This window comes from Vipera ursinii (assembly GCF_947247035.1).
Source record: "Vipera ursinii genome assembly, chromosome: Z".
Classification (NCBI taxonomy): domain Eukaryota; kingdom Metazoa; phylum Chordata; class Lepidosauria; order Squamata; family Viperidae; genus Vipera; species Vipera ursinii.
Genome location: NC_139517.1, coordinates 2,005,168 through 2,018,604, shown reverse-complemented (window position 1 = coordinate 2,018,604; position 13,437 = coordinate 2,005,168). Strand labels below are relative to the sequence as shown.

Here is a 13,437-nt window from a genome sequence, read left to right as displayed (position 1 = left end):
GGGAGTTTTATTCGTGCTTCTGAACTGACAAATGCGGAGCATCCATTTGTCAAAACGAAAACGGCAAGTGGGACCCGCGCACACAATATGACGAGATTCCCCTTGGAAGGTTAGCACGTTAGAAGTATCACAGGTATTGACGACTGTGCGTTAATTTCCCAGTGGAAACTCAGCCTTGCGAAGGGAAGCAGCTGTTTTCTCCCGGGCAACAGGCAGATGGGATCCAAGACTTGTTATTTCTGGCTCAGAATTGACCAAGCAAGATTGACATTTTCGTTATTTATTATCGAGGGGAAAATGTTCCGAGTCTAATCACTTCTGTACGGGCTCCTGCGATGGCGAATGCTGCAGAAAGCCACTCAAAGGCTGAACGTCAATGTGAATCAATTTAATCTGGATCGGAATAAGGGCGTGCGCTTTTGGGGAGGAACTCTGGGATTTCCTGGGTTTGTTACAAAGCAAACATAATATGAAAGCCGGCTGGGTGACTTTGGGCCAATCGCCAGGAGACAGTGAGTTCTAGTCCCGCCTTAAGACATAAAAGCCGGCTGGGTGCCTTTGGACCAATCACCAGGAGATGGTAAGTTCTAGTCCCGCCTTAAGACATAAAAGCCGGCTGGGTGCCTTTGGACCAATCACCAGGCGACGGTGAGTTCTAGTCCCACCTTAAGACATAAAAGCTGGCTGGGTGCCTTTGGGCTATCACCAGGAAACGGTGAGTTCTAGTCCCTCCTTAGACATGAAACCCAGCTGGGTGCATTTGGGCCAATCACCAGGCGATGGTGAGTTCTAGTCCCGCCTTGAGACATAAAAGCCGGCTGGGTGCCTTTGGGCCAATCCCCAGGAGACGGTGAGTTCTAGTCCCTCCTTAGGCATGAAAGCCAGCTGGGTGCCTTTGGACCAATCACCAGGCGACGGTGAGTTCTAGTCCCACCTTAAGACATAAAAGGCGGCTGGGTGCCTTTGGACCAATCCCCAGGAGACGGTGCGTTCTAGTCCCTCCTTAGGCATGAAATCCGGCTGGGTGACTCTGGGCCAGTTCTACCGTCTCAGCCCAGCCCAACTCCCAGGGTGGTTATTGTGGGGAAAATAGATAAATAGCGATAGATAGATAAGATAGATAAGATAGATAGATAGATAGATAGATAGATAGATAGATAGATAGATAGAAAGATAAGATAAGATAAGATAAGATGATAAGATAAGATAAGATAAGATAAGATAAGATAAGATAAGATAGATAGATAGATAGATAGATAGATAGATAGATAGATAGATGATAGATATGCTGGGTCTATTTGCTGCCTTGAGTCATTTGTAAGAGGAATAAAGGCCGGATATAAATCATCAGGCTAGATTAGGAAAAGCCGATTCGAAAAAGGGTCCGGAAAGCGACGGGCAATCCCGGGGGGACCATCCGGCGTCAACCTAAGTTATTCCTCGCTAAGCCTCAATTGGGTAACCCGGGGCACAAAAGATCTTGTAGAGAAGGAGAGAACACACAACAAACAATGCTAAAGTCCCCACAACCTCGGGACCGAATCCCCCCAAAAGGTTACCAAGCCAAGCGAAGACCAAGAGGGTTGGTGTGTGTGTGTGTGTGTGTGTGTGTGTGTGTGTGTGTGTTTGGGGGGGTGGGGTAAACCGACTTGGCCTTCTCCAGCCCGCCGGGGCTCCTCACCTTTTCCTTGGTGAGGTCCTCGTCGCCTTCGGGCTGCTCCACCCCAAATTTGTTGTCCATCTCTTCTCCTCCCTCGCAGATGTTCTTGCCCTTGCAGAGGTCGTAGACGTGGGTCAGGCGCTTCTTCGGCTGCCCTTTGGATTTGGCCAAGATGTCTTTGATCTTCGGGTTGTTCTGCAGGGGAAAGAAGGAAAAACTCACACACACACACACACACACACACACACAGGGGAAATGACTCCCCCCCCCAGCTCACAAGACGGGGCTCCGTGCCCTGCGCCCCAGGGGACTTCGGGCAATCTCTGCCTTGTTTTATTCGTTAAAAATGAAACCGGCTGCCCGTCTTACCTAAGCAAGGTAATTCCGATACCTTGGGCTTACAATCTTAAAATTTAAAACAAACAAACAACAAAAAAAAACCCTAAAAGACACAAACAAAACACAGGTAGTCCTCACGACCCCAGCAGAGCCCAAATTTTCCTCCGTTTCACCACCTTCCTTGCCCCCCTCGTTAAGCAAATCGCTGCAGTTGTTAAGTGAGCGAGCCCGTCGTTCAATGTTTCCGACTTCCTTGCTTGTAAAGGAGGGTGCAAAAGGGGGTCACGTGACACACACACACACACACACACACACACACACACACACACACGATGCCACGACCGTCAGAAATGTCAGTGTCCGAGCGTCTCAAATTTTGATCACGTGACTCTGGGGATGTTGCAACGGCCGTTAAGTGTGAAGAACCGTCATAAGTCACTATTTCCCCCCCCCAGGGTCGTTGTTTAACTTTGCACGGTCACGAGACAAACTGTTGTAAGTCAGGGACTGTCCATAAAAGCAATTGATTTGTGCTTAGATTGTAAGCCGCCCTGAGTCTTCGGAGAAGGGCGGGATATAAATGGGATTAAAAAAAAACCCAGCTGTATCCTGTGTGTGGCATAAACTTAATTTACAGCTGATTTCGAATTTCTAATTTTTGATTCGCGTACGCCCAAACAGGGCCAGCCAAAGGACTGGGGTGGGGGTGGGGGGCGGGCTATAAAACAGGCAGATCTGCTCTACGCTCTACTTTAGCCCCGACTACAGCTAGTCCTCAACTTACAATGGCTTGCTTAGTGACCAAAGTTACAACAGCACTGAAAAATAGCGGCTTATGACTGTTTTTCACACTTAATGACCGTCGCAGCATTCCCCCGTGTGTGGGGGTGTGTGTCACGTGATCTCCATTTGCCGCCTTCTGTCGAGCAGAGTGAACGGGGAGTTCGGATTCACTTCGGAACTAACTTAAGCGGTGCAGTGATTCACTGAACAACGGTGGCCGTAAAATGGGGGGGGGGCAAAGCTCGCTTTAACAAACGCCTCGCTTAGCCGCAGACATTTTGGGCTAAAGGCTAAAAATCTGAGGAAGTCTTAGCCAGCAAGAAAAGTTTTGGATATTGTGGGGAAAAACACATTTCAAGTAAGAATGCAAACAGGATTTCCGACGAGGCAAGAAGACCAACGAAAAGCAGCTTTAGATTGATGTGGTTATTACTTGCAGAAACGCGAGAAAAAATGTTTGCGTTTCATTTGGCATTTATTAGGGTTGGCCAAAGAGAATATTACGGGGAAAGGAGGAAATCGTGGAAAGCTATCATACGGACTATAGGATTCTATAAATTGTTATTGTTTTTTTAAACGTTAACCCAGACCACACGATGCTTTCACAAATATTAAGGCGTATGTTAAAAATCAATAAAAACATATGTAAAAATAAATAAATAAAAATCCCAGACTTCAACTTTTCTGAAGCTCAGGATTCAGCCGCGTGTTTGTGTGTGTGTGTGTGTGTGTGTGTGTGTGTGTGTGTGTCTCGTCACTCACCGAATCGACCAGCAGTTTGGAGCAGAAGAAACAAACGCAGCGGAGGACTTTCATGGTTTTCCCTAAAAAGCCAACGTGGAAGACCGGCTTGGCCAGCTCGATGTGGCCAAAATGGCCGGGACACTCCGTCATGTTGCCTGCCGGAGAGAAACGGAAGGTGGTGATGCCCGCCGGCCACGCCGAGCCTTTGGACAGGCGAGGGCGCGGCCAGGGTCCTCACCTGCACACGTCTGGCACCGCCCGGTCCTTTCGATGACCCCTTGGCGTGGGTCCATCAACCCCCCCAGCTTGGGCCGACCGCCTTCGGTGGTCTCTGGATACCTGATGCCCGCTTCGGTCACCGACATCCGTTTCTGGAAATGCAAGCGAAGAGAGGGTGAGTGGCGGGCGCTGGGAAGGAAGGGCGGTTGGTTAAAAAGTGTGAAGGCGCCACAAAACCGTGGCGACCCCAGCAAGGGGGTTCATACTTAGGGGGAAGAAAAGATGCCAAGGGAAGGTGTTGATTCAGCTTGGCCTAGTCCAGGGCTAGGCCACCTTGGCTCTTTTATGACTCGTGGACTTCAACTCCCAGAATTCCTCAGCCAGTCAGGCTGAGGGAAAAGGGAGAGGTTTCCAAGCTGAGCCAGGCTGGCTCAGGAATTCTGGGAGTTGAAGTCCACGAGTCATCAAGGGAGCCATAGTTCCCCCATGCTGGCTGATGAATTCTGGGAGTTGAGGTCCACGAGCCATAAAAGAGCCAAGGATGCCTACCCCTGGTCTAGGGGTTAAGGAAGCAGGCTAAAAACTGGGAGACTGGGAGTTCTAGTCCTGCCTTAGGCATGAAAACCGGTTGGTTGACTTTGGGCCAATCACCAGGCGATAAGAGAGTTCTAGTCCCGCCTTAGGCACAAAAGCCAGCCGGGTGACTTTGGGCCAATCACCAGGTGACGGAGAGTTCTAGCCCTGCCATAGGCGTGAAACCCAAGTGGGTGACTTTGGGCCAATCACCAGGTGATGGAGAGTTCTAGTCCCGCCTTAGATGTAAAACCTGGCTGGGTGACTTTGGGCCAATCACCAGGAGCTGGTGAGTTCTAGTCCCAGTTTAGGCATGAAAAGCAGCTGAATGCCTTTGGATCAATCACCAGGAGACAGTGAGTTCTAGTCCTGCCTTAGTCACAAAACCCAGCTGGGTGACTTTCAGCCAAACACTAGGAGACGGTGAGTTCTAATCCCGCCTCAGGTATGAAACCCGGCTGGGTGACCTTAAGCCAATCCCCCCCCCTCTCTCTCATTCCAGCCCACCTCACCGAGTTGTTGTTGTGGGGAAAATGGGAGGAAAGCATGCTGGATAGATTTGCTATCCTGCAGAAATTAATAAAAGCTGGCTTATCGATGAAATCAATAAAAATAGCAAAATGAAATCTCTGATTAGGATACCCCCCACAAAAAAACATCTCTTCTAATTCAGATTTATTGCCAATGGGATTAACAGGAGAGCGCTTTTTGTTTTCACTGCACCAATACGAGATTGTTCAAATTGTCACAACCGCAGGTTTAACATCAATTGTCACAAATCCCTCTGGCTTAGTAAGATATTAGTTTTGCCAACTGGGAAGAAAAATAAACAGGAGTTACCCCATATCATTGGCAGAAAGATGTGTTTCACAGTCTCACCCCCTCTAAACATATACACACACACACACACACACACACACACAAAGGGGCTTTTGCAAAAAAAAAGAGAGAGAGAGAAGGGGAGCTTGAAAATCTGGCTTGGCAGAATTCTGGACAAAAAGGCCTACGGTTGGAGCAAAAAACGAAGCCTAAGCAGTATTGTGCAATAAAGTCGCTTAAGCCTACAGAATACTTTCCAATCAGCTTACAGGAAGTCCCCAAGTTACGACGATTGAGCCCAACATTTTCTCTCGCTGAGACATTCGTTAAGTGAGTTTTGCCCAAATTTACAACCGGTTTTGTGGTTAAGCATATGACTGCAATTGTTAAGTTGGCAACATGGTTGTTAAGTTAATCTGGCTTCCCCATTGTTGGGGGGGGGTGTTTGTCGCAAAAGGAGATCATGCAACCCCGAGACGCCGCAACCGTCATAAACGTGTCAGTTGTCAAGCGGCCGAACGCAAATCACGTGACCGTGACGGACGCCGCAACCGTCTTAAATGGGGAAAAAACGGTCGTAATTTTCAGTGCCGTTGTAATTTCAACCGGTCACTAAATGAAGTGCTTTAAGTTGAGGACTAACTGTACTAGGTTTGCTTAGATGTGTATTAAATTTGTATGCTGCCCATTTTAGTGTTGCCGGGGATTCTGGGTGGTTTACAATGTAACAAAACGATAAAAAAACAAAATGACACAAAACTTATGGGGATTCAATAAGTTAACTAGCAGGTTGTAGCGACTGGGTGAGGATGGGCCAGCTCCTCTTTCTCAGCCCGGCCCACCTCACAGGGTTGATGTGGGGAAGAAGGAGGAGGAGGATTCGGAATTATCGCTTGCCTTGAGTGACTTGTAAAGTAATAAAGGCGGGGGTAAAAATTGAGTAAAACCATCTTGAAATCTCAGCAAGCAAACTCTTTTGAAGGCTCTCCCCCCCCCCTTGAGCTGCCAATTTGCCCACCCCGTTGCTTAAAATTTTTCTTATAGAAGTATTAATAGTGGGGTGATAAAAATCAGATCGGTCAATCCAAAGCTTCAGCGGCCCAAAATTCTGCCCAAATTTTCCAAGTTGCCAACCGCTTGCCCCAGAGTCGCTCCGGATACAGGGGAGAGCAGCGGCATATACATTTGATGATTTTGTAATTTTGGCCAGGAGTCTTTATCCAGCCCCCACACTCCTAAAAATCAGGATTAAAAGAAATGGGGGATGGGGGGAGACAGAGAGAGAGAGAGAGAGAGAGAGAGAGAGAGAGAGAGAAAGAGAGAGAAAGAAAGGAGAGAGAGAGAAAGAGAAAGAGAGAGAAAGAAAGGAGAGAGAGAGAGAGAGAAAGAGAGAGAGAAAGGAGAGAGAGAGAGAGAGAGAGAGAGAGAAAGAAAGGAGAGAGAGAGAAAGAGAAAGAGAGAGAAAGAAAGGAGAGAGAGAGAGAGAGAGAGAGAGAGAAAGGAGAGAGAGAGAGAGAGAGAGAGAGAGAGAGAGACACCCCAATCCAGAGTGAAACCACTTTGGTTCGAAAAGGGAGGGGGCACTGATAAACAGATGGAGCTTCCTTTTTTCTTCTTTTTTCAAAGAGCCATTTTGCACTTGGCAAAACTGCAAACCTCCCGAGAGAGGAAGGGGGGGGGGCGGGTTCGGAGAGTAGGGTGGTCACAGCCCCCCCCTCTAAGTAACTCAACCCCTCAATTCATTTTCGCTTCTGCAAAGAAGCATTTGCGCTTGCAACAAAAAAAAAAGTGCAAAGACCACCAGAAAGAGGGCAGGTGGGGTGGGGGGGGGCTGCTGGGGGAAAGAGTCCGACCCAGAAAACTCCTAAAATACTCCAAGACACCCCCCCTCCCTCCCTCCAATTCCGACGGGAGGGCAAAATCGGGCCAAACCCCCCCACCCACCACCCCAATTTCTCTCTCTCTTCGTTTTGCAAAGAGGCATTCGTTCGCACCTGCCCAAAAAAAAAATAACTTGCAAAGCCTCCAGAAAGAAAGGGGGTGTCCCAGAACACCCCCCCTCTAAAGCGACTCGAAGACCCTTCCCCTTTTTTTTATTTTCTTGCAAAAAAAAATAATCTTGCAAACTGCCCACCCCCCCCAAGAAAGAGGGGGGGGGAAAGCGAGGAGGGGGGGGCTCGCTTGGGATAGTCGGGAGGGTCGCAGCATCCACCCTAAGTACCCCAAGACACACACACCCCTTCCCCAAATTCCGATGGAAAAAGCAAACTTTGGAGACGACCACCCACCATCTCATCCGGGCTGAGGATGCCGAACTGCACGCGCTTGATGGTGCGCAGCGGGCACGCGCTGTCCCCGGAGGGCGCGCCCCCGTGCATCTTGCCCCTCTTTTCGGCCCCCCCCCCTTTCTCGCGTCCGCAGCCGCCTCCTTTTTTTTTCTCTCTCTCCTTCCTTCCTTCCTTCCTCGGAGTCACGTGACGCCGCCGCCGCCGCTGCTGCTGTTGCTCTGCCTCCGCCTTAGTTCGTCACCAGCCCGGAAGAGGCCACAGCAGCCGCCGGTTGGTTGGCTTTTTTTTTTTTTACGCCGCCGGACCGAGCTCGTTCCCCACGCCGGGATGCCAGTCCAACCCACGCGGGGAAGAGGAGGAGGAGGAAGCGGCGTCCCCGGCGGCGATTTTTTTTTCCTTCCCCCCCCCTACACGCGACCACGTCCGGCCGCTTCTCCCCTCCCTCCTGTCCTCTCCCTCCGCGCTCTCCGGCGCGACTGAGCGAAGGCGGCTCCGTCGCCGCCTTATATAGCCTCGCTCCCCCGACACGGGGCTACAGGAGTACAACGGCAAGGGCGAAGGCGGAGGAGGGGGCGGGGCCGCGGCTGCGCGGTCTCCCAACGGAAGGAGGCGTGGCCAGGCCAGAGGTTGGGAGGGGGGGAAAGAAGAAAAGAGGCGGCGCCGGAGAGGGAGAAAAGATCGAACCAAATTGGTGGCTGGGGGGGGGGGGAAAGGAAACGTACAGTAAATAAATGATAGAAACGTTAATTAGGGTTTGTTGCGTTATTATTTTTTTCGGGGGGAGGGGCGAGGCAGCCGGGTCGTTTTCGGTTTGCCTAACTTTCGGCTCAGTCGTGCTTTTTATTATTTAAAAAAAACGCCTGTTGAACAGAGATCCGAAATGGTGTGCACAAGGCAATTTGGACTAAAGAAAGTAATTAGGTTACTGAAAAACATTTGGATAAGACGTCCTTTGGCGTGCTTGGTAGAATTACTTGGGTCTTTTCAAACTTAAAAGTTTTTTCGGCAGCTTGTAATGCAATGGAAGCAGTTTGGGGGTTGTTGTTTTTTTTTTTTGCAAAGACTGCAAGTTATTCTAAAAAGGCCTAAACCCCAAAAGCTTATTTGATAGAGCCCAAGCCTTGCCATTCCTCTCAAATTAGATTAATATACAATTTCCTTAATTATTCTGCTTTCCCCCCCTTCCCTTTGCTCGTGGTACAGTCCTGACGGAAAAAAAGCGCCTTTCCCGAAGATTTCCGACCTGCCTCATTGACTATTCATGAGCTGCGAAAGGCGGGGGGGGAAACAAACCCGCCCCTTTTGGGGGAGGGGGGAGTGGCCACCTGCCGAACGTTTCCGAAAATGGCCGAAGAGGCCCCGAGGGTGGAGAGTCGGGTGCCTCTCAGAGCCAGCTTTGATCGAGCGAGTAGCCGAGGAGGATGGAACGCTCCGACGAGCGGCCTACGAGGCCTCGGGCTCGCGTGATTCTCCTGGCCGTGAGAGGCGCGCTCTCGCCCGGCTGCTCCGCTTAGGAAAGCGCGCTGCTTCGGGGCCTAACTTCCACAACTGACTCGGGCCTTGCCGGAGCCCGATTTGAGGCTTACGGAGGGCGAAAAAATAGGGGAATTACGAGCCGGAACAGGTGAATTCATCTTCATGGGGGCTGGAACGATTTATTTCTTTGTGAAGGGGCGACTTGGGGAGGGGAGGGGGGGGTTGTCAGGACTTGGCTGCTATTGAGGGGGTGGGGTGTGAAAGTGTGACAGGAAAATGGGGAAAAAACTCGGTCTAGGGGTGAAAATTATCTGACAGGAGTGGATGGGGGGGCAGGGAGGAAGTAAATAATGGGGGGCCCTCATGGGGGGCTGGGGGGAGGGGAAGCGATTTGGGGGGGCTCCTGAGGCCATGAGGTGTGAGAGAGAACAAATTTGGAGTGAATGGAGAAGTGGGCAGTTAATAAAGGATTGGGGGGGCTCAATGTGTGGGGAGGGGGAGGTTAAAGGGGGGCAGATTGAGGGGTGTCTTGCCCCCTCCCTAGGGAAAAAGGGGGTCCCCCCATCCTATGGGGAAAGCTTCCCACCATAGATAGGGTCACTGTGGAGTTGTGTTAGGCCTGTTTGCAACCCCAGCACAATAAAATCTGGAAGTTGGGGGGGGGAGAAAAGGGGAAAAAAAACATTTTATTTTTGTATTTTGTTCCTGGGGGGGGCAAAAAAAGCCTTGGCTTTTTTTTCCTTCCTTCCTTGCACTGGTCTTCTCCCTCTCTTTCACTTTTCCTGCTTCTCTCTTTATTTTCATTTTGTCTTTTTTACAGGACTGTAACCTTCATAAAGAAGCGTGAATGGAAGAAATGACGTTGAGGGTGAAATATATATATGGGTGTGTGTGTATATGGGGGTGTGTGTGTATATTTATACACACGCACATATACATACATACACATATTTATTTATTTATTTATTTTTGTTTTTATTACATTTATATCCCGCCCTTCTCCGAGACTCAGGGCGGCTTACAAGCTTAGCAGTAGCCTTCATGTATATATACATATATACATACATACACATATATGCATTCGCATACACAAATACCATACAGTGGGACAAAAAAAGTATTTAGTCAGCCACCAATTGTGCAAGTTCTCCCTCTTAAAAAGATGAGAGAGGCCTGTAATTTTCATCATAGGTATACCTCAACTATGAGAGACAAAATGGGGGGAAAGAATCCAGGAAATCACATTGTCGGATTTCTAATGAATTAATTCGTACGTTCCTCGGTAAAATAAGTATTTGGTCACCTGCAAACAAGCCAAGATTTCTGGCTCTCGCAGACCTGTAACAACTTCTTTTAGATGCTCCTCTGGCTTCCACCTGTATGAATGGCACCTGGTTGAACTTGTTATCAATATGAAAGACACCAGTCCACAACCTCAAACAGTCACACTCCAAACTCCACTATGGAGTTTCTATGTAATAGAAGATACTCAGGAGATTTTAAGGACTTCCTCTCCGTAACAATGGCAGCTACTGACTGGATCTCCAAACTCGACATTAAACTCTGAAATGTTATTTCTGTTTTCCTCTTAGGTTTTATAATTGCTTCTTTAAAAAAAACATTTAATTGTTCTAACTTGTAAATATGAAGTGCTTTTAATTCTGTGTTTGACCAGCCATACGCTAAATAAATCAATCCACTATGGCCAAGACCAAAGAGCTGCCGAAGGACACCAGAAACAAAATTGTAGACCTGCACCATGCTGGGAAGACTAAATTTGCAATAGGCAAGCAGCTTGGTGTGAAGAAATCAACTGTGGGAGCAATTATTAGAAAATGGAAGACATACAAGACCGCTGATAATCTCCCTCATTCTGGGGCTCCACGCAAGATCTCACCTCGTGGGGTCAAAATGATCACAAGAACGGTCAGCAAAAATCCCAGAACCACACGGGGGGACCTAGTGAATGACCTGCAGAGAGCTAGGACCAAAGTAACAAAGGCTACTAACAGTAACACTACGCCGCCAGGGACTCAAATCCTGCAGTGCCAGATGTGTCCCCTTGCTTAAGCCAGTACATGTCCGGGCCCGTCTGAAGTTTGCTAGAGAGCATTTGGATGATCCAGAACAGGATTGGGAGAATGTCATATGGTCAGATGAAACCAAAGTAGAACTTTTTGGTAAAAACTCGTGTTTGGAGGAGAAAGAATGCTGAGTTGCATCCAAAGAACATCATACCTACTGTGAAGCATGGGGGTGGAAACATCATGCTTTGGGGCTGTTTTTCTGCAAAGGGACCAGGACGACTGATCCGTGTAAAGGAAAGAATGAATGGGGCCATGTATTGTGAGATTTTGAGTGAAAACCTCCTTCCGTCAGCAAGAGCATTGAAGATGAAACGTGGCTGGGTCTTTCAGCATGACAATGATCCCAAACACACCGCCTGGGCAACGAAGGAGTGGCTTCGTAAGAAGCATTTCAAGGTCCTGGAGTGGCCTAGCCAATCTCCAGATCTCAACCCCATAGAAAACCTTTGGAGGGAGTTGAAAGTCCGTGTTGCCCAGCGACAGCCCCAAAACATCACTGCTCTAGAGGAGATCTGCATGGAGGAATGGGCCAAAATACCAGCAACAGTGTGTGCAAACCTTGTGAAGACTCACAGAAAACGTTTGACCTCTTGTCATTGCCAACAAAGGGTATATAACAAAGTATTGAGATGAACTTTTGTTATTGACGAAATATTTATTTTCCACCATAATTTGCAAATAAATTCGTTAGAAATCCTACAATGTGATTTCCTGGATTCTTTCCCCCCCATTTTGTCTCTCGTAGTTGAGGTATACCTAGGATGAAAATTAAGGGCGCTCTCAACTTTTTAAGTGGGAGAACTTGCACAATTGGTGGCTGACTAAATACTTTTTTGTCCCACTGTATATATAGTATTTTACAGGGCCGAAAAAGAGGGAAGCCATATCCCCCCCCCCTCTCTCTCTCTCTTTTTCTCTCTCTCTCTCTCTCTCTTCCTCCTTTAGCACTGCTCCTTTTTCTTTCTTGTTGCCTTTATTTTGATGTGTTTTTGACAGGATTAGAAAAACCTGGGATGGGGAGACAGTAAGTTGCCAGAAGCTCTTGTCTCCAAATAACCAGTTTTTCTTTGGTTTTCGCGGGTGTTTGTATGTAGATCTTTGGTCATTCGGGTTTTTTCCCCACGTAGAATTGGAGGTATCAGGGCAACGTTTCGACGAAATCTCATCCGTCATCCTCCCTGATACCTCCAATTCTACGTGGGAAAAAACCCGAGTGACCAAAGATATTTATTTATTAAAAAAATTTGTACCATAGGGTAACTGGGCGGCTTGCAATCCTAAAAATATACCTCTACGTGTATTAAAGCATAAATAAATTAAAACCAAACATTAAAATCTGAGGGCAAGGGGGGAGGGGGATCCGTTGTTCCTCGATCAATCACCTCCACGGTGCTATTATTAAATTTAATAAGTTTATTAAATTCATTAAATATTTGTTCATTATTACATTCACTATAATTTACTGACCCTTTAAAAGGGCTGAGTGATCTGCTGAGGGGGTGGAGGAAGGTCTTAATTTAAATATAGGTAGTCCTTGACTTGTGACCACAATTAAACCCCCAAATTTCTGTTCTTAAGTGAGACATTTGCTAACTGACTTTCCCCCCCCCCCCCGACTTTGCTTTTCAAAAGGTCACAAAAAGCGATCACATGACCTTGGGACACAGCAACGGTCATAAGCGCGAGTCGGTGGCCAAGCGTCTGGATTTTGATGCCCTAGATCCTGGGGATGCTGCAAACTCCGAAAAACGGCCATAAGGTCACATTTTTCAGTGTCGTTATAGCTTCGAAGGGTCACTAAATGAGCTGCTGTAACACGAGGACTAACCTGTAGTGGGGTAGCAATTTTATTTTATTTTTTAGGGTTTCTGGCAGGAGAAGGAATGGGATATAGGCCAAAAAACGGGATATTCAGGAAAAAGAGAGAAGAATCTGAAAGCATCCCGATGGTCCAAGAAACGGACGGTAGTTGGGAAAAATCAAAATAAGGTATTTTTGGCACGGCTCAGCCTGATGCTTGCATTGCTAGCACGAGCTTCTGTCCCTACGCTGTATCCTTCCGCAGAAATTTGGAGGGGAATTAAAAGATAAAATGGATGCCATGTGTTTAAAACCAGGAAGAGGGGGGTGAAAAGAAAGATTGACCGGCAGACTTTTGGGAGGGAAGAAACACCGACGTGCAAACACGGAGGGGGTCCCGGTGAAACGGCTGCGCTAAACGGTCGTGTGGCTGGTTGGCTTTTGCCGTCCCGGGTTGTGTGAATGCGGCCATTGTGGTTTGTTCAATTGGATGCCGCTCAGCTTGCCCTCAAAGCAGCTCCCCGCGGCTGCCAAATGTCATAAATAGCTATCAGACAATTAAAAGGTTAAAACGTTGGATGTTAAACCTTGTTTCACGATGTTTGATTTACGTGCGGCTCCTGCATATTGGGGGGGGGTGTCCTTTTAG

General features: G+C 48.1%; 1 protein-coding gene and 1 long non-coding RNA gene across 2 annotated transcripts in view; one reads left to right on the top strand and one right to left on the bottom strand.

Annotated features, from left to right (window-relative positions):
• The window catches only part of POLR2A (RNA polymerase II subunit A), a 40,691-nt gene extending 32,780 nt beyond the window's left edge, over positions 1-7,911 (bottom strand). Inside the window, exons 1-4 of the mRNA XM_083377615.1 lie at positions 7,426-7,911; positions 3,765-3,897; positions 3,545-3,681; positions 1,682-1,855 (exon numbers count right to left, since the gene is read on the bottom strand). Coding sequence (XP_083233741.1) covers positions 1,682-1,855; positions 3,545-3,681; positions 3,765-3,897; positions 7,426-7,515 — 534 coding nt within the window. The 5' untranslated portion in view covers positions 7,516-7,911. The remainder of the gene's footprint in view (positions 1-1,681; positions 1,856-3,544; positions 3,682-3,764; positions 3,898-7,425) is intronic.
• A 903-nt stretch (positions 7,912-8,814) lies between these two features.
• LOC310649869 lies at positions 8,815-13,115 on the top strand. Its single transcript, XR_014494323.1, has 2 exons — positions 8,815-9,049; positions 12,621-13,115. It is a non-coding gene; the product is annotated as an uncharacterized lncRNA (long non-coding RNA).
• The last annotated feature ends 322 nt before the right edge of the window (positions 13,116-13,437 follow it).